The sequence below is a fragment of the Varanus komodoensis genome, unplaced genomic scaffold (genome assembly GCF_004798865.1).
Source record: "Varanus komodoensis strain SLA01 unplaced genomic scaffold, ASM479886v1 scaffold2, whole genome shotgun sequence".
NCBI lineage: Eukaryota > Metazoa > Chordata > Lepidosauria > Squamata > Varanidae > Varanus > Varanus komodoensis.
Genome location: NW_025335568.1, coordinates 55,157,761 through 55,185,010, shown reverse-complemented (window position 1 = coordinate 55,185,010; position 27,250 = coordinate 55,157,761). Strand labels below are relative to the sequence as shown.

The 27,250-nt window shown below is 41.3% G+C and overlaps 1 protein-coding gene across 8 annotated transcripts in view; it reads left to right on the top strand.

Moving 5' to 3' along the window:
- THADA (THADA armadillo repeat containing) overlaps positions 1 to 27,250 on the top strand; it is a 160,936-nt gene that overhangs the window by 42,972 nt on the left and 90,714 nt on the right. For 7 of the 8 annotated variants that reach the window (XM_044429404.1, XM_044429407.1, XM_044429403.1 and 4 more), the window contains 4 exons: positions 3,749 to 3,881; positions 10,764 to 10,877; positions 15,329 to 15,451; positions 18,206 to 18,297. In XM_044429404.1, coding sequence (XP_044285339.1) covers positions 3,749 to 3,881; positions 10,764 to 10,877; positions 15,329 to 15,451; positions 18,206 to 18,297 — 462 coding nt within the window. The remainder of the gene's footprint in view (positions 1 to 3,748; positions 3,882 to 10,763; positions 10,878 to 15,328; positions 15,452 to 18,205; positions 18,298 to 27,250) is intronic. The other variant, XM_044429406.1, reaches the window with a different exon arrangement.

Genomic DNA, 27,250 nt, shown 5'->3' with positions numbered 1-27,250 from the left:
GGTCCAGAATTAATGGATGAATTTCAGTTACTGTGGCCTGATGATGTGGACAAGGTGCTTGGATGAGTACGTCCCACCACTTGCCTATTGGACCCTTGCCCATCTTGGTTAATTAACAATGCCAAGCACGGGATAGGGACCTGGATCTTGGAAGTGGTTAACACTTCTCTGAGGGAGGGTTGTGTACCTGCCCCTTTAAAGGAGGCTGTAGTCCAACCAGTCCTGAAGAAAGCGTCACTGGATCCAGAGATGGCCACTAACTATAGACCAGTGGCCAACATCCCGTTTCTGGGCAAGGTGTTGGAACGGGTGGTGGCGGGACAACTCCAAGCACTCTTGGATGAAACTGATTATCTGGACCCGTTTCAGTCCGGCTTCAGACCTGGGTATGATATTGAATCTGCCTTGGTCACCCTGTACAATGACCTGTGCAGGGAGAAGGACAGGGGGAATGCATCCCTGTTGGTTCTTCTGGACCGCTCAGCAGTTTTCGATACCATCGACCATGGTATCCTTCTGGATAGGCTAGCGGGATTGGGGGTCGGAGGCACTGCTTTGCAGTGGTTCCGCTCCTATGTCAATGGCCGATTCCAGAAGGTGGTGCTGGGTGACTATGGCTCTGCGCCATGGCAGCTATGCCATGGAGTACCGCAGGGATCCATTTTGTCCCCTTTGCTGTTTAACATCTACATGAAACCGCTGGGAGAGGTCATCCGGAGGTGTGGGCTGCGGAATCATCAGTACGCTGATGATACCCAGCTCTACCTCTCGTTCCACTGAAGCAGTGGCTGTGCTGAACCGCTGCCTGGCCAAGGTAATGGGCTGGATGAGGGCCAATAAACTGAAGCTCAATCCAGACAAGACGGAGGTTCTGTTGGTGGGTGGCTTGGGCTTTGGGGAAGGTGAATTGAACCTAGTCCTGAATGGGGTTGGACTCCCACTTAGGGACAAGGTCCGCAGCTTGGGAGTGTTCCTCGACCCAGAGCTTTCACTGGAAGCTCAGGTGACAGCGGTGGCGAGGAGCGCTTTCTTTCAGCTTCGGCTGATCCATCAGCTGCGTCCCTACCTGGAGAACGACTGCCTGGCGACAGTGACACACGCGTTGGTGACTTCCCGACTTGACTACTGTAACCCGCTCTACGTGGGGCTGCCCTTGAAAACGGTCCGGATACTTCAGTTGGTTCAAAATAGAGCTGCCAGGCTGCTGACGGGGACTGGGCGTTATGTTCACATGACTCCAGTTCTTCGTCAGCTTCACTGGCTTCCCATTGAAGTCCGGGTCCAATTCAAGGTGTTGGTTATGACCTATAAAGCCCTTAACGGCTTGGGTCCTGGTTACCTGAAGGAGCGCTTACGTCCATATATGCCTGCCCACCCCTTGAGATCAGCGGGAGAGACCCTTCTCCGGGAACCCTCCATGAAGGAAATTAGGAGGGTAAGTACCCAGAGGAGGGCTTTCTCTGCGGTGGCGCCCAATCTATGGAATGATGGCAGAGAGGGCCGCCTGGCGCTGTTGTTATTTGTTTTTTGGCGCCAGGAGAAGACCTTTTTATTCAAACGTTATTTTAATTGTTAATATTATTTATTTATTTTATTCTTTGGCCAGGTCGACTTAATTTATACTGTTAAATTATATTGTTTTATATTATGTTATTTATTTATGACTGTGAGCCGCCCTGAGGCTTCGGCGAATAGGGCGGCATAGAAGTTCCCTAAATAAATAAAATAAATAACCCAACCCTAAGTTTTAAGTATATGGTACCTTCTCCCGTTTCTGAAGGCATAGGCCAAAATATGACTTGACTTGGTATTCTGAAGCTTGAAAATGAATCCTTGATAAAAATGTTTTAATAAATAAATAAATAAATAAATAAATAAATAAATAAAAGCTGAAGAATATAATTTCTCTATGAGGCTTGTTTGCTTCTGAACTTACTGCACTAAATTAAAATATAATCAGTTCTAGCAACTGTGAAACAATTCAATTTGGTTTGTCGAACTGAAAAAATAGCCTTAGAGCAACACCCTAAGTGATTATTTAGCCAACGACTCCATGTATAGCTTATAGCTGAAGTAAGCAACCTTTGGGAGCGTGTGGGCCTAGCCACATCCTAAATTGACCCTATGTTCTTGCCTCCCATTGGCATCCGTGCTCCCACACTGCTAATGGCTACACAAAAGCAGCAATTCCTTCGGGGGCTCTGGAGAGGTTAAACTTTCATCTTCCCTACAGTGTCCCAGAACTAATGGCAAATAAATTGTGGCATTGTTGGTTTCATGCCACTAATGGCATCACCAAAGCAGGATTGCCCACTGGGGTTGCTTGGTTGGAGGCATTAACTTCCTCAGCCTTCAGTGACTCTGAAGCAGCTTACCCACCACTGTAACCTAGGATTTTTGCCCCTTCCCTGTTCCAGAGAAAGGAATGGAAATTTGGTTTGCTATATTGTTTGCCTGCCTCAGTTGTTTTCATATGATATACCAGAAAATGCTGTACATAACTTTCTGAAGGGAGAAAAAACAGAAATTGAAAAAGTGGGAATGTTTTAAGTTATCCTAGTCTGCTGAGAAGCTTCAGACTGTGGAAAGTGGCGATCTTCAGCATCAGGGTAAAGTGGAAGAAATTGGAGTAGAACAGGTTAAAATTAAGATTTTGCCAGGGAACAGCAATGTAGGATTGCAGGTTGCAAGGATGAAAGAGCAAGTCTGTACAGCAGGACCTTTAAGAGTAAGTTGGACAGAGAAGTTGGCTGTTGGAGCATTGTAAAGGGGTGGGGGAAAGCTTCAATAAAGTTGGGACAACAGGTACCCGTCTTTGAGAAAGAAAAAATGCTATGGTCACCTTAAGTGTTAAGCTAGTAGGATCTCTCTCTAGCTTAACACCAATTCATAGGGTGTACTCACAAAAGATAACAAGCCATCAAGAATACTTCTAGCTGGCAGCTGGAAGAGGGATTTCAAAGTGAACCAAACATGATGCCACATGTGTATGTTTTGGTGCAAGTTGGAAGGTCAGAAACTACCTTAGAGCTGTGAGTTGTCATGACCAGGTTTATACAATCACTGGATTATGGTGCATGCTGACAACCATTTTGTATGTTCAGTCTCCAGTGACAGTTGCCATTGTGTTGGCTGAACCCGAGAATAAGAGTTGTTTGAGGGTTAAATAGTTGTAGGATTATTTTAAGTTTCTGTTAGCCTCAAACTCCCCCTTCTGTCTAGGTTTGAACAGCCCTACAAACCATGGCTATTCCTTGCGCAGGATAAAATACTCAAAATGGTTGCTGGTGTGCACTGCAACCTGTATAGGCTTAAATAAGCCAAGATGGGCTGTGGTGATTGTGTGAACCAGCTCACTGAGTGACAAGATGGTGTCCTGATTCATTAGGATGTGAGTTACTGGCTTTTGTGTGTCTAAGAGCTCCTTATTCCAAGAAAGAGAGGAATAGGAAAGGGAGTGGTTTTCTTGGCTAGCCCTATATTGCCACTAAGCCATTAAAATAGAAGAAGAGTGTACATGTGGGGGGAAAATGAAGATGAGCTGATGCTACCTAGTCACCACCTTAAAATTATCTGTGAAGATGAAGGATATAATACTTGGCAATGATGCAGCTGCCAATGCAGCCCATTTCATTTATGTTTCTTTGAGAAGTGTAAATATTGTTTCTGACCTTCCATCCTTCTATCACCAAATTCTTCCTTCAACTTCTAATAATTGATCTGTTTCATATGCTTCTCTGTGGTATAGGTGTAACAATGAAAGCCTGAACAAGCTACCGCAGCAGTGGCTATGTAGTGTACTAGAAGAAATTAAATCCAGTGATCCTTCATCTAAACTTTGTGCCACCAGGCGGAGTGCTGGGATTCCATTTTATATACAGGTATTTTCTATAGACGGTAGGAAAATCTTAACCTGACTGATGTGATCTTAATATGGCTGGAGTTTTTTTGACTGAGTCTATGTAACAAAAGATCTGTTTACTGGGTAAATGCATAGGAGAGTTTGGGTTTTTAAGCCTATGCACTTTTTTTCTTAACTTCCAGTGTACCTATATTTGTCTCTTGTATATCCTGATCTCTGAAAGGTTAATCTATGGTCTGAGCTTTGGGACAACACTTGTCACCCTTGCTTCTTGCTATGAAGGGCAAAATGTTTTGTTTTAATGCATTGTTATAGGGCTTAGCAAAGTTATCAGTCATAGCAAAATGAGAGTAAGTTGCATTTTGAGATATATTTATATCTAGAAACCATTTCGGCATAGTTATGTGGTAACTTTGATTATGTCTATTGATGGATTGGACAAGTTGCTCTTTTTCTTTAGTAAACAAAATAGCTCTTAACATGAGAACTGTCTAGGAAGATTTGTCAGTAGAACAAAAGATCTGGAAGTTACTTTAGTTTGAAGAAGTAAGATTCAGTCAGATGCCTATGCACCACTAATTAAACCTTCCCCCTGTTCTTCCTCCTTCAAAACTGAGTTGCAAGTGCTCAGTAAAATGAATGATATGCTTATTAGTCCTCTACATAAATAAATAATCAGAAATTGAGATCATAATGTATATTATTTTGAGAAACTAATATAGCATAAAAACAGGCAAGAGCTTGTTTCATTGGAGCTCAGACATGTCTCTTGGATTTTTGCCATAGCTGTTTAACACTTGTACTATTGATTCAGTACAGTGTGTACTTCAGTATGTATTATTTACCTCCACATTACTGTTTCTGTTTTTGAAGGGATGTGGATTTAGTCACAAATTGCTTTTTAAAGGTAATAAAATCAAAGCACCTTGAAAATCCCAGTAAAATTGTGTGATTTCCATATAATGTATCTTTTACTCTTTCCCTAGTCTGACTCGGCTCCTTGCAAGTGAGGCTGGCTATGGCTGGCTTATGGTAATGCAAAAGTATATTTAATATATTCTTTTGTAAAAGAATGAAAATAATTCTTAAATTACCATGTTAAATTATGTATGACTGTTAATCCTCTGGAAATGCTAGTCTGTTAAGTGACGTACCTGTTTCAAATCTTTTATTCAAAAGATTTTATAAGGGAAGGGGCAAGATAGGGAGGTGTAAAGCTCAGTGTTGAGTCCTTTCCTCTACTTCTGGACTTTCTTAGAGTTACAGTTGTTTTCTTAGTTCAGACAGGGCACAAAACAGCTCATGCCTTAAAGTACAATGTTTTGGAAAGTACAGCGCAAAAGTAGCTGATGCAACTCCACGGTTCTCAAAGGGCACCTTTCCTTGTCTTCCTCCTTCAAGTGTTGGCTCTCAATTTAGTAAGTTTCTGAGACGGGTTGCAGCCATACTGCCATGGACTGTTTCTTGTATTGCTTATTTTGTTGTAATCTGTAACTGAATATTGTGTAAAGATGGTACAACAGGTGATAATGTGGTGTTCAACAACTCATTTCTTTCTTCATCCAGCTTTTCTATGTGCATATTAAGAATAGACATTTTTTTAAAAAAAGAAAAGAATATTTCATTTCCACCAGGACTGTCTAGATGTTCTTCGTCGTGGCCTCTGTGCATCACACATATGGGTGCTGCGCCTGTGCAATGCCTAGGTCAGAAGATTAGAAAGCTAATGGTTTTTGATGGGAAAAACTCCGCTCCCCTCCCCCTCTGTAGTATAAAATAGAGCAGAGTGTCCGCCATTTTACTCAGTCTTTGCAACCGCCGTTCGCTGTGCCTCATGCCTGTTCGTCTCGCGCTTAGATCCTCGTATTCACTGTTCGTTTCTACAATTTTTCATATACCTTGTCTCTATCTTCTTATACTCCAAGTTTTTCTCTTGACCCGTTTTTCTTCAGACCTTTCGTTCCTATTAAACAAAAAACAAAAAAACCCAAAAATATTATCTTACCCACTGCACTGTCTTCTTTCTATTTCGCGATGGTGCAGCGAGCAGCATTCCGCAAATGCATTGAGTGCGGTTCCAAAATGTCACCCACGGACCCGCACGACCTATGCCTTCTCTGCTTTGGTGAGGGGTATAGAATGGATAAATGTGGCCACTGCTTGGCCTTTACCAAGCAGGCTAGGAAGAACAGGGAGAATCGTCTCCGCAAGCTCCTATGGGACCAGGCCTTGATGCAATCGAACCAATTGGTCTTAAGGCCTGGCTCCTCTTCGGCTGCACCCTCCCAACGTCCCACCTCTACCACTGGCGCACCCTCAAAGCGCCCTGCTTCAACTTCTGCTGCTCCTCCACAGCATCCTTCAGACGAAGGCACCACTTCTTTGGAGGCCCAGCAGCTACCTTCTCCCCCAGCCAGAAAATGGGAGAAGCGTAAGCATATCGGCTCAGATAAGCCCTCTGCGCACAAGAAGCTGAGGAAGGAAAAGGCGGACAAGCCCACCTGTAAGGGCAGAAAACCCGACCACCCCGAACACCGTGGTTCGGGTTCATCGGGGTTTTCGGTACCGCCCGCCGCTACAGTACCATCTCCCTTGGGACCGGCCCTGCAATCCGCGATGCAGGTGATTCCACCGGGATCCCCCAGGCAGACTGTTTGGCCTGAGAGCGTGCCTCCCCGACAACCTGAGGAGCCGCTTAGGGAGTCCATTTCTGATGGAGAGATCAGAGATTCCTCACTGAGGAAACACTCTCCAACCCCGATGCCCGCAGCTGAGCTAACTGCGGATTCACCATCGCCTCCCAGAAGCCAAAGTCGTTCGTCTGAGCGCCGGGATGCAGATTGGTCAGTGCCTGGCTATGGTGGTTTCACTGGCTGGGGTGAATACCACCCGTTTGCTTATTACCCGTGGAACCATCAGTCACCATCGATCCCGAGGGAGGCTCCATCCATGTCGAGGCCTTCACCTTCCCTTCTCCCTTTTGGGGACCAGCTCCAAAGCCGACTCCCCATTTAGGAGTCCATTACATCTGATAGGTGGGTGTTGTCCATCATCCAGCTCGGATATAGGATAGGATTCGATATTGTTCCTCCGTCGAGCCCGATTCGATTTACACCCTGCTCTTCGGTACTATGTAACGAAATTCACCAACTACTTCGTAAAGGAGCGATTCGACAGCTCTCCCACTCTGACAGGCTGCATGGATTCTATTACAGATATTTTATGGTCCCGAAATGGGACGATAATTCGTCCTATCCTGGACTTGCGAAATGTCAATAGGTACATCATACCTAAAAAGTTTCGGATGACCACTTTACAAAATATTTTTCCGTTGCTGAGGAGAGAGGATTGGTTTGCCTCACTGGACTTGAAGGATGCTTATTTCCATCCATCCTTCTCACAGACGCTTTCTGCGTTTCACTGTCGGATCCGATATATTCGAATTCAATGTTTTGCCTTTTGGCCTTGCTACTGCCCCCAGAGTCTTCACGAAGTGTATGGCTCCGGTGTGCGCATACTTAAGGACTCAGGGCATACAAATATACCCATATTTGGACGATTGGCTCATTGTCTCACAGACTAAACAAGACCTTCTCTCAGCTGTACATGAAACTTGTTCCTTAGTTGACAATCTTGGACTTTGCATTAACCACAAGAAATCATCCCTTATTCCCACGCAGGTCATCGATTTCATCAGAGCACGTCTCGATTCTATTCCGGAAAAGAGCTTTTCTTCCTCCGAACCATCGAGACACTCTCTGCAAGCATATCCATCCAATTCGACTGAACAGAACGGTACAAGCCGTCACCATCCTGAGACTCTTGGGACACATGGCTGCTACAGTTGCCTTTGTCCCATACGCCAGACTACAACTTCGGCCATTCAACTGTATTTCAACAAGTCATTCCATCTGCAGCGGGATCCACCCAGCAAGCTAATCCGGATCCCGCTGTTGATCCTATGTACCGTGACTTGGTGGACTATTCCAGACAACCTGTCTATCGGCGTTCCGTTCCGACCACCTCAACCAACAGTAACCTTGTACACCGATGCGTCCCTTGTCAGATGGGGTGCAGCATGTGCAGGACTTCGGGTCCAAGGGGCTTGGAGCTGACAGGAAACAACGAAGCATATCAACTTCCTCGAGCTCTTGGCGATTTTCAACGCTCTCAAATCTTTCGAGACTGTCCTATACTGCCAAGTTGTCCAACTTGCATCCGACAAGATCGCTGCTGTTTTTTACATCAACAAGCAGGGCGGGACAAGGTCACCGACTCTAGCTCATCTATCAATGGAAATTTGGGATTGGTGTATCCCAAGGGATATACTACTTCTGGCAGTTCACCTGGCAGGAACCGACAACATAGAAGCGGATACGCTGAGCAGACAGATGTCAGCGACCCACGAGTGGGAGTTGGACAGACGACTTTGCGAGCACCTCTTTCATGTATGGGGATACCCAGACATGGACTTGTTCACTACCCGAGACAACAGGGTATGCAAACTGTATTGTTCGAGAGCGGGTATCGGATCGGTATCCACAGGGGATGCCTTCATGATCCCTTGGACCAATATGACTTTCTGTACTTTTCCTCCAATCCCACTTCTATCGAGAGTTGCATCGAAAATAGTTCAAGACAACGCCACAGGGATATTAATAACTCCGTGGTGGCCGAGCCAGCCTTGGTTTACCACTCTCCTTCGATTGTCCAGAGGTGTGTTTCTTCGGCTCCCAACAATTCCTCAGTTGTTAACAGAATGGAGCAATCCAGCACCCAGACCTAACCTCTTTGATGGCCTGGCGCATCAGCTAAATCTTGCTGCTGACTTGAAACCAACGACATCTCAAGCGCCAGAAAACCCGGCTCGACGAACTGTACAAACGACCCCTCCCTTGAATTCGACGGGGATCGCTTCGGTACCGACAGTTTTGGATCCAGATATTCAAGCGATTCTCGAATCTGCTTTGAGACCGTCTACCTGTCGGTCTTATGCGAAAGGGAAGAGATTCTCATCTTTTGCCGAATGCCATTCATTCGCTCCTGGAATGGCTTCAATTGAGAATATCTTACAATTCCTCTTGGAACTGCACCACTTGGGACTTAAACCATCATCCATTAAAGTTTACGCAGCCGCCATATCACATTATCGTGACACTGTACAAGGCTCATCGGTCTTCTCTCAACCTATGGTTCGGCATTTCATTAGAGGATTACAGAATTTACATCCTTCTGTGCACCGTTATGCCAACATGAAGTCTTTCTGTAGTGCTTCAGGCGCTTACAAAGCCCCTGTTTGAACCTTTGGCGACTGTTGACCTATGCCTAGTCTTTTGGAAAACGGCCTTCCTTATAGTGGTCACATCAGCTCGAAGAGCTAGAGAACTTTGTGCTCTTCGAATAGACCCACCGTATTTGAATTTTCATAAAGAAAAGTTCGTTCTTCGGATGGATTCATCGTTTCTGCCTAAGGTGGCTACACCGTTCCACATGAGCCAAGAGATTGTTTTGCCTGCGTTCTTTCCATCGCCCTTGAATCCGATTGAAAGATCTTTTCACACGCTCGATGTTTGACGATGCTTGGCTTTTTACAGATCTTGTACAGATCCTTCTGTCGTTCGAATAGATTCTTTGTTAAGCATTCCGAGCATGACAAGGGGTCCCCAGTCACATCTCAGAGACTTTCTAAATGGATCGTCAAAACTATTGTCCTGGCATACCAGCTAGCAAAAGTAGACTTACATGTGTTTCCAAGAGGTTATTCTACGCGAGCAGTAGCGGCTTAGTCTGCCTTTGCCGCAGGAGTTCCGCTTCAAGATATCTGCAGAGCTGCAACATGGGCTGCTCCATGCACTTTCGCCAAGCATTATCGGCTGGATGTCCATGCCAGACAGGACTGCTCTTTTGGCAGAGCAGTTCTCTCATTTATTCTTCGCTGACGACACCTCCCTCGTCCGAGTCTGGTAAGCTTGCTAATCACCCATATATGTGATGCACAGAGGCCATGACGAAAAGTAGGTTGCTTACCTGTAACCAATGTTCTTTGAGTGACCATCTGTGCATTCACACAACCCACCCACTGGCCCTGCTCAATGTCGGTGAGTGGACAACCTTCTCCATCGGTACCATACTTTAATATTTATGGTACCGGTGACGTTTGTTGTCATATACTTTCAACCTCAAGGGGGCAAACGTTTGGTCTCCAAGACTGAATAAAATGGCAGACACTCTGCTCTATTTATACTATGGAGGGGGAGGAGAGCGGAGTTTTTCCCGCCAAAAACTGTTAGCTTTCTCATCTTCCGGCCTAGGCACTGTGCAGGCAGCACCCATATGTGTGAATGCACAGATGGCCACTCTAAGAACATCAGTTACATGTAAGCAACCTGCTTTTGTCCCTTCATATGACAGCTGGGCACAACTCCTCTTCTACCATATATTCAGCATTACATTGTCAGTTTTAATAAAATGGAGACATTATAATCCATGGTGTGTGCTTGGGGTGTTTGCAAAACTTAGACCTAATGAAATGGAAAATGAAATTGAAAAATACAGCTAAATTTTATAGTAATTTTATGTTTTTCCTTAATTGAAAGACTTTGCTTCTGCTGCTTATACTTACATATGTCAGGTTTTTTTGTCTTTTGGATTTTTCTTTGGCTAGTTGTTAATTTGGATAACTTTGGGTTGTCAGCAAAGCATTGTTTTAATTTTGATTTTAATAATTAGAAGACACTTCTTCCAGTTCTTGAGAGCTTGAAGACAAATCCTGATGCACCCTGTAAGTGTCTGTGTAATACAAATGTAACTATCTGAATCCCAAGAATTCTCCTGGACCAGTACTGTTTGCAAAAAGAGTTAATTTGTATCTTTTCTGCTATATCCTTTTTAAAAAATCTAGGCTTTACTTGCTTCAGAACCAAAGAAGGGTAAAACAGGACTGCTAAAAATGACAATGAAAGAACTGATATGTTTAGCTTCTCCTTCAAATGTACCAGCAAGCACAATTCCTCAGGTAACATACATATTGTATCACAAGGCAAAATGGGTAAATATATGTTTTGTTTAGGCTCTCGCTGTAGAATCATAATACAATTTAGACTGCCCCCTGGGGTCCTAGATGAAGTTCATTAGGTGAAAATTCAAGCCAAAGGTACTATTACATATAGTGCACAATTATCCTCTAGAATTAATTGTCCAAAATATTATGCGTAATGAATCCTACGAAAGAACATTGGGGGATGGTTATTGCGATCTTCTTGTATACTCTAATGGAAACTCTTTTTAAGTATTTTCTGGGGACTGAATGCTTGACTATACAGTCACTTATCTGACCTAGCAGATCAGTTGTTACCTCCTTAACCTGCTATTGGTGAGGGACGACAAGCCTTAGAACAACTTCAGAGACATACTCTGGTCAGTCACAATAACTATGAATTATAAAATACCATGCACCTGCAAAAAATGAAATTTTGCAGTAAATATGTTTTGGATACCTCAGTATAAGCATTTACATTTGGGAGGAGTCAAAACTGTTTATGTAATTTTTATCTCCCATCTACAAGAAGTATTACTTGGTTTAAAATGTTTCAAAATACATTTCTTTAGGAACACTACAGTAAGCAACTTACATACTGTTTTTAAAATATTGGTAGAAAAGAATAGCAAATCTCTCTTTACTCTTAAAGAGATGGTGAAATAGGCAACCATTCATCACTACAAATAAAAACTAAACAAATAGATATTTGAAAAAACCAGTAGATGCTTTTTAAGGTCAATGAAATATTGACCTTATTTCAATATTTTTCCAATATTGAGCAACATCCCTAGTGCCCTCTGTGACCAAGTGAATAGCCAAAGTTTTCCTACAATGACCTTTATGTTAAGCATTAAAAATAATATGTATCAACATCTGCAGAGTTGTTTGGCAGTCAATCCTTTATTTAAATTTTCTGTCTCTGCATGTCTATATAAAAACTCTTATCGATAAAATAGCAAAGATCCCAACCCATTTAAATTATATACTTCATTTGCATACTATTCATTTGCTGACTCTCTGGGCAGTTCACTGCAATTGAAAAAGGGGGTTGAAAGAATTATTGTTTTAAGGTATGATTTCCAGTCATTGACTTGCAGTCTAACCTACCTCACAGGGCTGTTGCTGTGAAGATTGGATTGAGAGATAAACACATAAAGAAGACATGTAAAATATAATAACAACATATTTAACAGCAGAAATAATTTAAAACAGCTATAAACAGTTTTAGTAAGATACAGGATCTGATAAAATAGCCAGTGTAAATGCCCTTTGTTTGCCATCTTAACCTCACACATGACAGTGTTGGTGCCAGGCAGACTTTGTTATGGAGGGCATTCCATGACAGAGAAAATACTGTTTTCATATTAATGTTAAATGTTTTAAATATTTTTCAATGCTAGTAAAACAAAGAAAGCTACGTTTCTTTAGTCCTCTTCTCAACAGTGTCAAGCAGACATAAAGCATTCATTTGCACCAAAAGAACTCAGTAAAAGGGGGTGCAGTTGAATGAATAAATACTTGATAAATATAGATGAAATTGACTTCATTATTTGATCTGATGTGATCAGTTTCATTTGCTATTTCTTCTGCTTCTTCATCTTAGTTATCAGGGACTTCTTAAAATCGAAGGTTTGGCCAGATTGAAATAAGTTTCTCTGTCTTTTCACGTAACATATTTCTTGATTTAGTGTATTTCCAAATGCTCACCAGGTTCTTTCACATGCTGCAGAAGATGAAAGAATTTGAAGTAGTCAGGAAGCAAGCGGAATCAGAAGCCAGGTCCCTGTCATCACGTTGCAGGAGGAATGTGCTTAACAGAATCCCAGAGGGCATTTCTTGACCAAATCCACAAAGACATTCTGTATCCTGTAACTTTAAAAGTACTTTTCCAATATCGAATCCTAAGTGTGCTGCTTGTTTTGTAATCCAATCAAATGCGTGAGCTGCACTAGATTTGAATCGTGGACCAGCAGATTGGTAGCAGCATGAATTGGATGAGAGCAAAATTCTTCACATTTTCTTATAAAAAAAATTCAATTTACTTTCTTCAGTACTTCTAAGTGGATATAAGTTTAGATTCTCAAAATCATTTGGTTTTTATCTTGATCATTAGGTAAATAGTTTCTGTCCCAAGCGTATTGTTTGTTTCAGATGCAGTGCTTACTGAAGAAATTGTCTTTATAGTCTTTAGGGATTTCTGCAGCTGAATACAGAAGACATTTGGTATGGTTCCTTACAGTTCTAGGTACATTATGATTCTCAGCTGTTACTATTTCCCCAAAAAGCATCTTTGTTCTTTAGGATATTTTCAAAGAAGATCACCACTCCATCCTATCAATTTTGAGAAAGAGCTTTGAGAGAGAGCTTCTGTGTTGCTCCTTCCATTTTTCCTTCTTGCTTTTTTTGAAGATTGCAGCTACAACTTTTGAGTACCTTTACATGTTCTGTAACTTCTTTTGCTCATCTGTAGGTCTTTTAAAAGGTGTTTAGGTTCATTAAAAAGCAAGTTATTTATTTATTTTATTTTTATTTTTATTTTTTCGATTTATATCCTGCCTTTTTCCTACAAAGGGCTCAAGGCAGCTTACATCATTCTCCTCCTCCATCTTATCCCCACAACAACCACCCTGTGAGGTAGGCTGGGCTGAGAGCCTGTGACTGGCCCAAAGTCACCCAGTTGGCTCCACGGCTGAGTGGGGACTAGACCCAGATCGTCTGAGTCCCAGTCCCACACTCTTAACCACTGCACTGCACTGGCTCCATGATATGCACATCCCTTTGCAGTAATGTGTGGGTACTTCTCCATTATGATCTCTCATGACACTTTCATGTTACTTGCCCTGTCAGTCAGCAAAGCAAATGCTTTACTGCTTCCAACTGTCTGCAGAACTTCACATATTTTACACCTGATATACTCTGAAGTATGCTTGTCCTGTTTGCTTCCTTGGTTTCAACTTCCTAGACTCACCTACTTTGCACAGCCTGGAGTCTGAGTTTCTGGTGAGCCTGCCCACCATTTGTGGGGCCCTCAACAGGACTTGAACCCCAGCACTGTGCAAGTAGTGCCTTTCTTCACACCCACTGGCGGCAGTGAGTGAGGAAGAAGGTTGTCCTCCAAAAATGGCAGTTGGCGCACCCACGTACTGTGCTCATTTTCTACTTACGCTGCCGCCAGCCACAGCAAGCAGGGAAGGAGGTTGGTTGCTGGGAATGGTGGTTGGTGCGCCCTCACAGCTCCCCTCTTTCCCGTCCTGTAGCTGCCCCAACAGGAAAGTTGCTGGTTGTGCAACCAGTAGTCCATGAGCATTCACAGAATTCCACTTGACTCAGCTTGCTTTGCTGGATCATCCCAAGCATGAAAGGAAGCTCAAGAATTCTGGAGGGATGGATTCAGAAAGGGTTCATCCAATCCCTAATTTCAAATTCATTCCAGTGATTGTATGTGAAGCATAAAGGTTCACTGATATACATATTAGCTTGGTGTTGGGAGTGTACTAGATTTGGGCACTCATTCTTAAGCACTACTGGTATGGCTTCAGAAGGATCAGAATCAGATGGAGAAGTGGGTGAAGAATGGGAGCGGGGATGTGGGACTTGCAGAGATACTGAGATGAGAGAAGGGTAGATGCCTATCTCAAGAACAGTCTCCCCTGGTGGACAGACAGTCTATGGAAATAACCAAGATGTACAGTTGTTGGGAGGGGACTCAGAGCAGAGGAGTTTCTCAGGCACAGACCAGATGGCTCCAGCTCCTGACTCCATGATGTAGTGTCAGTAGGGGAGCGTTTTTTAAAACCACAAATACCTCATACTGTCCAAGTGTGGACATCACACCAACAGCCTGTCAATGGGATGTTCTTAGGGTGCTTCTCCAAACTAAAAGTGGTTTGCAACACTGCAGGTTGTGAGTTAATTACCCTGACTTGCTGCTAAACACCACTGTTGTATGCAGACAGCCTCTGTGTGACAGTTTCCAAATTTTTTACCCTAAACAGAGGGTAATTTATCTAAATAATTAAAAGCTCAGACATCTTTGGCAACCTAAGTAAATGATAAAAAAGAAAACTTGTGTGTTCTATGAAATTGCTGTTTAGCAGAAGAGATGAAACTCAAACTTCCATCCCAAAAATTATTAATTCTGGAAGATATCACTGCAGACAATTATATCATGCAACAACAAGTACATGTAGAACAGTGTGAAAGTTTCAGTGTGAAAGTTGCTGTAAAACCTCTTTTTTTGATAGTGCGTTTGTTCAGTATAACAGTTAAAATTGTTGACTTAGCTTGCTTTATCATAGATTTGGAGCTATTGATCCAGGTTTGCTATCTTTCTATAGTTCTAGTGAACAAGGTTGAAGTACATAATTTGGGGGTTATTTTCAACAACTAAATCTATATGGGTATTTGTCTTTCTGCACCACCTCCAGGTCCATGCTTTAAATATCCTGAGGGCTTTATTCAAGGATACACGCTTAGGAGAAAACATCATTCCTTATGTGGCAGATGGAATGCGAGCAGCAATATTAGGTTTTACATCTTCTGTCTGGGCAGTAAGTCAATCCTTTACTTTGAGTGTATTAAGTTGGAAAGCCACATGTTAATGATGGTAACCAGGGCATTGATTATGTTTCACAATAACACTACAATGTTTGACTGAATGTTTATGAATTCTTTTTATAGAGTTATATGGAATGTATGTTGAGTGGACAGCATGCTAGCATAGGGAAAATGCTATAAAACAGCCTACAGCACCATTGAAATTTGGCTCTTGATACTCTTTTGCATCAACTAGCTTTTCGTTTGGTTTCATTTCATTTTTGTTCCTTTTCATTCAATGAATGCTGAACATTTGACTTAAAAAATAACAGCTGTATTTTCCTTCAGACCTGGAAAAAGGGTTCTAGTTGGGTGATTCATATTGAAGCCCACTTACTCTACACTTTTTATTAAGATTTTGATATCTAATCAAAGGTAATTAAGTTTAACTTGTGTTGGCCTGCTTGGTAATTTTCAGTCCTGATACCACATCTCAAGATGATACTGTGTTTTTTAATACACATGCTTAATTAAATCAGGCAATAGGTATTTTGAAAGACACTACAATTTCTCAAGTTCTAATATGAATGTGCTGAATTTGTGCTTTGTTTCTTCCAATGGCTACTCCCAGGGCACAGTCCTTTGAGTCATGCTTTCAGTGATTGCCCCCCTCCCAACTCAGAGGATTGTGGTCATCCTATGCAGAGTAGGAACAATGGCAGAATCAGTCTTCATCTCCGTATCCTCATGCTTTACATTATAAGTTGGACATAGCTCTTTGCTTGTCTGGTTAGACCATTTTGGAGACAGAGGGAAGGAGGCTGGAGAGGCATCATAATAACTCATATCCAGGCCATTTCAGTCATGTTTCCTTCCTGCCCACCAAAATATACCTCTCTTTCTCCAATCTTTAAGATCACTTTCTTGAGCTTAGAGGGCAGCCAGTGACGGAGTGGGGACTGTTCTCCATTTACCTGAAACAAGGTCAAAATGCTATCTCTGGCCTTGGATTGTGTAATCTGAGCTATCCTGTGGCCTCACAGGTGCTGCCTAGGGACCAGAAAATGGTTCCTTCCATGAGATACTGTTGACTCAAATTGCATGATATGATAAAAAGAATGTTTGGATAACTGGATTTGCATCCTAGAGGTACCATGTTAATCTCAGGATCTGGCATTTCCTGTGGGAAACCTGCAGCCTCCTGTTTGAGTCTCCAGAATCAGAATGGAGTGATTATATAATCTTCATGATTCTATCTGCTGAAAGTGTTTGGATTTGGCATTGAGGATCTCTCTGGGTACTGAGAAAATGGGAACTGGGAACTGAGGGCCTAGAACAAAGATTGCAGCTTGCTCCGTTTGATGTGTGTGTGGTGGGGAGTGGGGTGCAGACAAAAATGCAATAATAATAAAATCAAGAAACACTAAAGTTTAAAACACCTGCAAAAGACAATGGCAAAGAGATACTCTGCTGAAACACTCCTCAGGCCCCTGGCTGGCCAAGCAAGTCTTTTAAGGCCTTGGGGAAAAAAAGAGTGTCTTAACTGGGCACTGAAAAGATGACAGATTTGATGCCAGCCAGGCAGTAGAGGGGAGGTTGTGAATCAGACAGTGGGGGCACCACAGAGAAGCCCCCCCTCCAGTTTCTATCTTACATGCATCCCTTGGAGTTGGCACTTGGGGGAAGTTCCCAGAGTTGGAGAGGAGTGTCCAAAGTAGATCACGGTTAGGATAAGCAATCCTAAAATATGTAAGGCTTTATAAGATAAAACCAGCACCTTGAATTGGGACAAGAAGCATACAGGCAGCCAGTGCAAGTGTGTTTGGAGCTGCGAGTCCTGATTATTAACCTGGCTGCCACATTATGCACCATCTGTGGCTTCTTGAGTCATCTTCAAGGGCAGCTTCACCTAGATTACATTGCTGTAATTGAATTTAGAGATTACCAAAGCATAGATTCCTGAAGCCAGGCTATCCCTGTCCAAATCAGGGTGACATGGCAACCATAAAACCCCACAGGTGGAGGTAGAACTGGAGAACAGCACAGCAGTTAGCTCTTTGTCTGCATTCCCCTTTCCTGGTCTGTCTTCCTCCTGACACCTTCTCTCTCTCTAACCCACCACTACACTAATTGGGACCCCCACTGTCTTCTCAGTAGGCCCCATAGCCACCCTCTCAGCCACAGTCCCAGTCCCAGACCCACATACTCAGGACAGTAGTGAGGGAGAAGCAGAAAGGCACCCTTATCCTTGTGGCATCCCAAAGGGGCAAACCAGTAGGCCTGCCTATAAGTCCAGGAGGAGGCTGCTAGAGAGCAAGGCCAGATGCTTCCCTCTGCAGTGAGGGTAGTGAAGGCGGGAGTGGGGATGCTTGTAGCAAGACATTAAAGGGCAAACTGTCCTCTTCTCCAACTGTCCCCAAGTCTCTTCACCAGCTCTGGGGTGCAGAAGGGCAGGCATAGCATCTATTTATACAATCTCCCTCACTCCAAATTCTTATATATGGAAGCCATCTTATTTAAGTTCTCTGCTCATTAAATCATCATAGCTAACCCTTATATTTTATATGTTTCCTTAACCACTCTAATTGTTGAAGAGATTATGTCATATAATTGAAGTTACATTTTTAAGCAAATTGGCTTCCTCCATGTAGGAAGAAAACTTTAGTTTGCCTGTTTAGTTCCTTCTTTAGCAAGCATGTCATATACAGAATATAAACATTCCAGAAAATGCTGCTTAGCACTAATTTTTATTTTGCTTGATATATCAGGTGCGGAATTCATCTACACTTCTTTTTAGTACCCTCATTACAAGAATATTTGGAGTAAAGAGAGGAAAGGATGAGAACTCAAAGAAAAACAGGTATGTTCCTTCTGATGCTAAGAAATGCCTCTGTAAATATGCCACAGCCAAGAACAATCTGTGCAATTTTGCTTACTTTTATGGATGTATATGAAGCATAATGTTACTAAACCATTTCTGAGCTTGTTTCAGATCTGATGCCAAACATTAAGCTGTGTGGTTAAAAAAAAAAAAGCTACTGTGAGCACCAAGTGTTAAATTTGGTTTAAAATGGAGCTCCAAGTCGGCTGTTGAGTGAAACAGAGCCTCTTCATTTCCAAAGACTTCTTGAGGAACTTGGCCATGTGTGTTTGTGCCTACAGAAAGGAATGCATTTAGATGTTTGTAAGGAGCTAGTTAAATACCTTTATGATCTTTTTTAAAGTTTTAAACTTTCCCCCACCACTCCTGCATCTCCCTCTTTTAAAATTACAATCAACAGGTGGTAACTGGAACTAAAGTGTGTTACATGTTACTAATTCACAATTCAGTGTGTCGCTACTGATCTACATGTATTACCCTATTAATATTTAATTGTAGGAAAAATGCATTCATCACATGGAAAATGTGGAACAGTAAAGTTTGAACTTATGTGTATATGTACGTAGTATCTGAAACTACTTAGAATTGGCTTTCAAAAACAAATATGCTATGCAGATGAATTTATCTAGAGCTTATAGTGACTAGCTGTAGACATATTTGCAAATGACTGGAATCCATGGATAATTTGACTTTCACATATCTAAAGTTTCCCTACAGGAAAAAGTTTTTTGAGATAGGAGTGGCAGAGCATGGAATAATAATAAGCTGATCTGGCATGTGAAAGAACTTATATGTGGCTCATTTGTATTAGGGAAAAGAGACTAGAAAAGTCTAATTCCTGAATGTACTCTGACCAGAAGTGGGTAACAAAGCAGTTAATGGCAAGACTGAGAGGTCTAGCAGAACAAAGAGTGAGAAGGGAGCAAGAGTAAAGCACATGGTCCAAGGAAGGCACATACTAAGGGCTGCAATCCTACAGGAAGTTAGACTTGCTTACAATTACAGTTAGAGCTCTGATTTAAATGGGCTAAAGCAAATCTACTGCAATGGATTGTGGCCAAGGTGTCTCATTGTACAAAGTGCTGTTAGGAAGACAGAAAAGAGCATGTGGTATCAAAGCAAGAGTGATGTTGGTTAAGACCTTGGGAATCCCAAACTCTTCAGGGGATAAGCAATGGTGCAAAAAGTAAATATGCAGCCCAGATATTTACCGGACATCTTGTGCTTGGTGGTCCTGACATACCCTGTTTTTCAGTTTGTAAGATTTGTGAGGAATAAATAACATGTATTATACTTCCAAGCAGCTGCAGATCGCACTGTTGCATTTTAAGTGATCACTTTGGAATCCGATCTTTTACCTGCAAATTATAATGAGATTATAAATTTTATTTATTTATTTATTTATTTATTTATTTATTTATTTATTTATTTATTTAAAACTTTTATATGCTGTCCCCTCATGCCTTGGCATCTCGGGATGGCTTTCAAGATAGAATGGACGACTTACAACATAGAATCTACACTTTATATTTATCTATCCTGGTTCAGCATTTCAGTCACTTTTGAAATAAAAACCACTAGATGTCTCCCTTGATGCATGGTTTTGTTGCAGAACAGTGTACCTACAGCAACTATATGTAATTTAATTACCTTCAGGCACCCTTTGTTTCCAAGTTGTACTGTGTTTGGAATACAGTCAAAATGCGTTTTATGTTACTTTCTGGGTCATTTTAAATGAGCCAATGTTTTAGAATTGAGAAGCCTGAAGGTAGGAGCCCTTTCATAAAAATGGTTTTTGTTTCCGCAGATGTTGTGTTGGTGCACCTCCCATACCTTCTGACTTAATTTGGCAGCAGAGGGCGCTTCTTAACATTAGGCCTCATGGGCTGGTGCAATCAGTATGAATGTTAAACCTGATTCGCCAGACTATGTAATGATCAGGGAAACCTCTTTCTTATGGTTGTGACTTGTCCCAGAACGTTCCTTTGAGGATCACTCAACTACAGTGTTCATTTCCACATGCAAGCTGAAAATCCAGAAGGATGTTATGGAATGTTTTGAAAGAAAACAAGGAGTCAGACAGTTTAAAATATTTAATTCTTAGAAGAATCAATTGCAGCAATACACATTGTTAAAGAATAACAAAAGAGCACCTTCCCAACCAGTTGAAAACCACAGGTTTACATTTAATTCATGGGTATGTTTAAATCATGTATGCTTTACCCTTGTTGCAGGTGCAGGGCAGGGTAGCTTACACTATTTTAACATTTATGTTTCCCTCCCTTAACCAAACTCTTTTGTAGATAAATTTAAAACTAATGGTAGAAAATATATTCACACCCAGATGACTTCCACTCCCTTCACTCCTACTCAACGAAACAATCCTTCTACTCTTCTCTAACCATTTCCCCTGGCTCATTACTCCTGCACTCCTCTTGACCTTTTCATACCTCTTTTAATTCTGCATGGAATGGGTGTATCTTAACAGAAAGCCTAGCACATGTTTTTCCCCTCACCTGTAGAACATGATGAATAAGAGTATAAAGAGTAAAGACCTCTGTTGCATAAGCTGCAGTTCACACACAGATGCATATGGTAAAATCTATCTAAAACTTTAAGAAATCTCATAATTCCCACTTGATTTTTGGTAATGATTTCATGTTTGCTTCTGTGACATAAATTCCACTGATAAAGAAGTTCAGTTATTTAAAACAAATCAAATCCTCATTTCCTAGCAAGTGTTTTGATACACAGTAAATGTGTATCTCAGATGCTGTTATTTACCTGTGTGAAGCCTGTGATGATGCAAGGATGGGCAAGTTAAGTACTACTGACAGTGACATTGGAGGTCTGGTTAGCTGTCTCAGTAATGTTCATTAAAGTATACTTTGGGGAACATTGTTAATGTGTTACACCTAAACTACAGTGTTTTTGTTTCCCAAATCACTTTCAAAATGTGCTTTTAAAAAACTTTATGACAAGAAATGAAAATGCTGTGTACTTGGACTTTTTGTTTGCATTTTTGTTTCTCCTCCTTTAGTGCAGGAGTTGGTATTAAACTTGAAAGTGTATGGGTGTGAACCCATAACAGCCAAGAAAATTTAATCTTCATTGTTGGTGGAAGATTTTTTCCCTTTTCCTGAATTGTTACAAGGTCTTCATCCTACAGTGGGATTATATACTAAGGTGTATAAGTAAATAAGACACGTGCTTGAAAACGTATTTCTAGCAGGTACAGAGAGCTGGTACAGATACTGAATCTTTCTTTAGTTTATACTTAGGTGCAATTGTAGTGGAAGTTTTTTTTAACTGTGTAAAACTAACTGTTTAAACTTCTGCTGAGGAATGATGCTAAGCATGAATTACCATCCATGCTTTTGGACAGATATATAAAAATACTGAATAAGGGATGAGAATGGGGAAGAAAATGGTCTGCGCTACTGAACTATGGTACTACACGGCATACCAGTAACTTCCTGAAGCACACTTATCTTCTGTTTACAGCTTTGGAAAACGAGTAATGATCTTTCATTTACTGGCTTTTTGATTGCCGACTTCTTTGAATTTCAGTTAATGTCTTAGTAGCACTGATCAGGAAAACTATTCAGACTTTGAATAGTTGGCAAGGCAGATTCTCTGGAACTCTGCCTTCTCTTCTGTAGTACCATGCCTTTAATCATTAATTGTTCTCAGTGCCGTAAGTTCTCTGTGTGCCTTCATTTTTTTCATCCAAATCCATCTCCCCTGTGTATTAATGGCAGTCTCATTCCATCCTGAGTGCATTTGTGTGCAAATTGGCAAACACCCATGAAGTACAGGCTGCAGACAGAGGCATGTAGCTATCCTGGTTTTCAAAGGAGGCCCTGAGTTGAGTAAGGATGTACATATGAAAGAGAGTGAATTTAGTGGATAAAATAATTCTGGCATTGCTAATCATTGAACGGCGTATCCTGCTAAGGGAAGGCATAAGCACACAAAGTTGGAAAATGAAGTTGTTTTCTTTTGTTTTAATTGCAGAAAGTGTGGAACTTAAAATGACTGAATCTGTGTGAGAAGCTAAGGAATATATCAGGATCATGTCCATCTTATAAAGTGATTCACCTATTCAAGCAATAGCACAGTACTCATTGTGGGTTTATTGTTTTTCTCTTCAGCCACTACATGCATATTTCAGGAATACTTGCACACTGCTGGTCTGCAACCTGTATCTGTAATGGAAATCTTTCATCAGTTTGAATTTATTTCATATATTTTAACTTAATGTATATCCTAATGATATCACTGTTTGGGATTTTAATTCAATTAGACTTGAGTGGTGGGTTTTCTGAAATTCACTGTGGACTGACAGTCTTTTATTTCTTAATAAAAGGTACTCTGGAAGGTAAAATCAGTTGGAGGTGGCACCCAGGTTCAGAAGGCGCTGGGACAGCTTCCCTTAAAGCTTACCTGGACAGAGAAGATGAATAGAGAAGGATGGTGGGAGTGGGCCCAGGTGACCTAGATAGTAGTCAGGGCAGGAGGCAGCTTGGGTGAGCAACTGTGGCTGCAACCATTTTCATTATCCCCGGTTTCTATGGACATTTTGTTTAAATTGTTGTCCTCAAGTGCTTTGCTTGTAGTGTTTGTGCACCAGTACACTGCCCATTCCTGGTATGACAAACATATGAACCAACCTGACTCAAATTAATTTGTACAACACTGAACAGGTAAAGCTTTCATGAGCAAGTAACTTCTCCCTTTCTGTAGACTTAAAATGAAACTTAGCAATGCAATTCTTTTTTTTAGACTTAACTAGTTATAGCACATTAGCAGTCAGAGTAGCAGTCTCTTTTGAGATGTGAGAGAATCATCTGCCCATGTAAAGAGTTGAAACTTCAACTTCCTGCCTTCCCTCCCTTGCAGCAAAGTTTCTGGTGCCATGGTTTGGGTGGCTCCCGCTGCTTGCAGGCTATACAGTAGAAACACGGGGCACTTTATAATTGGCCCGCCTGCCTCATCCCTCATCTGGGTCAAGGAGTTTGGGTCAAGGAGTTTTTGTGGCCTTGTTCTAAATGGGGCTTTAAAAAAAATTCTTAAAAGATGGTGTTTTAAAACATCCTTTACTGGAAAAAGTCTGCTTATTTAAGAGAGATATAGCATCTTAACAAATAAACAGCATGTCTTATGTTTCCATAACTTTATGTGCAATTATAAGGAACAGAGAGAAATTCTGAATATCAGGCAGCATAGTGAAGGGAAGCCGTCTGTTTCAAGCACCAACACCATTTTGGATACTGCCTAAAGATCACATAATTTCTATTGCTGCATTAAGAGGTTACATGTACATGTTTCATTCTTGAGTACTGCCAGCTTCTTTAGGGGACTGTTACACTTCAGCAGCATGACTCAATTTGCAACATGCTTGGGTGAATTAATGGAGTTTATGTGTTCCCTGCAAGATTGTTAAGGACAGGGGAAGCTGCCTTATATTGGATCAGAGAATGTTGAGAATGGAGTGAGATACCATATTTTCTGGAGATCCTGTGAATCTTCTCTGCAGATCCTGTGCATTGAACCTGAGAACTTTTGCATGCAGAACATAGACTCTGCCACTGAGCTTCATGGGCCTGCTACTTTTTTTCATTTTTATACCTTATTTGTGTGTGTGTGTACAGTCTCACTTCTGGGATCAGTGCCTGCGCAGAATTAGTCTACAGCATTGTAATCTAGAGCACTAACTATAGAGGTGGCCCTCATTCCTTCCCTTCAGAGTAGAGGCATTCTATGTATACACATATCTTTGGATGGGGATCATTTTCTTTTCTAGTTCTCCCAGCAACAATGCCAAAGGCATGTTTTTTGGCTTTTCATGTCTTTGGTCATTTCTTCTTCTCCTTCTTTAGTTTTCTTTAGTCTGGAATGTTATTCTTCACTGATTTTTTTTTAAAATGTATTATTCTTGGCTGCCCAAGTGTCTATAGGGCAGTGAGTTTCCTTGAAGGACTGCTGTTCTTGTGAAGCTGTTGATGGTGGGGAACTTCTTACCATTGGTTACAGCAGCTACTTGGTTTGCTTGGGAGAGGGGGGAAGGGAGATACATAGACCCTTTTCTTGAAATTATGAAGCAGATGTGATGCAATTTTTGCAAGACTTTGTGCCTCATTGTTAGAGAAAGCTCTTTCATAATGTTAAAAACACTTGTTCCATTTGGTAGTGGAGCTGTGATAATCCTTCAAGGCTGTAATCAAAGGAAATAAATCAGTAGAGATTAGTTTAGGATGTCCTGGAAATTTCTTAAATACTAAGCAGTATGAGTGTTATTTGTTTAGCCACAGAGCTGGTGTATGCTGAAATAACACTTTTGAACTTAATTTTGGAATATCATTGCTTTCAGTTCCTTTGCATCAAAAATTACTTTATCTTGAGATTTAAAAAAATCCAGTGTACTATTTGATGCATTTCCCCCCTTCAAACAGTGATTTTCTTGAAAAGTGTGGCTTTTCTACAGCTGTTCCTCTCATGCCTAAATACACAAAGGTATCATAAATAGCAAACTAACAGGTATTGAGAGACTGGGGCATAAAAGAGATCAAAGCAAACAGACCGTGCAGTCATTTCAAAATCTTGGCTGGCTGCTCTTGTAAATAAGAGTGCTTCTAAAGCAGAAAGCATTCAACTACTGTATTTATATAGGCCTTGATTGACAGTTCAGTTATTAACTTCATAAAAACACAGGCAACGTAAACTAGTAGGAATGTTTGTTCTAGCAGTTTCTATCTGAAAGAAAATGAAAACCAAGGTATAATGGCTTGCTCTCTGTTTCTCTAAAGTATTTATTTTAGAACGATGCAGTATAAAAGAATGTTTTCTCAAGTCAATGAACTTAAGCAATGTTGCTTGCTTTCTGGCATTTAAGTACGTTGTTGTTCTTTGGAAAATAAATGTGACGTTTATCAGTCTTTTTTATTTCAGTAATGCTTAATGATCTTTCTTTCTTTCTTTCTTTCTTTCTTTCTTTCTTTCTTTCTTTCTTTCTTTCTTTCAATAAATCTAAAGAGAAAATGGAAATATTAGCTCCTGAAGTATAGAGGTATACACTAAACCCCTATTTAACATTTCACAAAATGTTCCCATTCTATTTGAACTGATTAGGAGACTGTCTACTTTGATTTAGGTTCTGAGCCTGAATCAAGATTTGGAAATCTGAGACTTGATGCCTCGCAAGAGTTATCATGGAAAAACAAAAAAAAATTCTGTTGGTTAGAAATTGAAAGATTTTTCAGGCATATGCCAGCCAAATTTGAGAAAGAAAGGTGCAGTGGATTTTGTGCTATACACCCTTATATTTTTACTTATTTTAAAAGAACCGAGAATGACATTTTTAAATTTTAAGTGGTATTGGATGAAATATTCTGGAGCAGCTGCCTGTTCTGAGGAGATCTGCCCTGCCAGGTTGCAGATGAATCGTGCCAGGATTTTTCTGCAGCCTTATATTGAGATATTGACACACAAAAATGATGTAATTATTCCCCTGTGCTTCTTATGGATCATTCTTCTGAAAATTACAGGCAGCACAGAGGTATCTGTAATAAAACTGCAAAATGTTGTTGTTGGAAAAGGATAGTTGCAGCAGTTTGTGCTGCACATTTCTTTGTGGAGGAGGTGAGTGATTTGTTTTTCCTTCCTGCCCCATGTGCAATCAGCACACATAACGGAAGTGTCTCCAGGCAAGATAAATGCCAAGTTTCAGATGAGTTCAGGCACTGGGGTGTTACAATGACTGAAAAACAGCTTAGGGTTGTTGTTTGTTTCATAGTGAAGAAAAGACTGGAAGAACAATCATCTCATGATCCTGCCTTGCCCCTTTGCAAAGCAGAGTACTTAGAGAACTCTTAAAAAATGTTCCCTATCATTAAAAGGTGGACCTAGCAATCACTGAATCGCAGAGAGCTTAACTGTGTGTACTATAATATACTAGGCAATCCTGTCCCACACTGGTGCCCCCCCCCCCCCCACAGCTCCTGTTGGCTGGTGATGGCAGGAGCTGTGGCCCAAAATATGAAGTAGGCACCAAGCTGGAGAAGCCGCTCCCCTCAGTTTCCATGGGCCTTATCCTCGGGCTCATCCTTGCCAGGATGACAGAAGGGGGCATAGCAGTTGTTCGTCTGAACGGGATTCTCCTTGTTTTCCCTTTGCCACGTGCTCCTTTGCAATGGAGACCACTTCTGAGAATCACTTGAGTTGTGATTGTCTGCTGCTGTCAAGTCATTGGTGCCTGATAGTGGCCCTATGAATGAATGCCCTCCAAAATGCCCTGTTTTATCAGAGGCATAATATTTCCAAAGTTATTTCTGTCATTTCACCCCTTTACACCATTATATGTGATGCATTTTTCCTTCCAAAAGTGTAGCATTACAGGAAATATAAAAATGGTTACCCATTAGGAGCTAGGAGCATCTTTTCCCTCATGATGCACTCATGATTCCAGCATGCAGGGGAAGGAAGCAGCAGTGACCGGCAAGGTGAATGTCTTGGTTCAGGATCTTGCTTAGGTTGTACCATTTCATAAAGGTGGCTACCTTGCTTCAACTTCACTTCCCCTTTTATACTGCTTGGCAATTGGCACAGTGGTAGGGCCACTACATATGTACCACCAAAAGAGAGGAAACGCATTGCCACAATAGGGGGCATAGATTTGTATGAAATGTGCCTATCATAATTGAGATACAAAGGCACACATTTACAAATATTACTTTAATTAGAAATGGAATATATCTCAGCATAGTTGGGTGTACAGTGACCAGGGAGCTTGTTTATTTGCTCCGTCTGCTCTGCTGCCCCAGTGCTCAATGCTTACAGACAACTTCAACTGTATACATTTGTGCAATTGCTGTTAGTTTGTGCAAAGTCTAGCATGATTTGTTTAAATTGTGCAATTTGTGCAGATTGACGT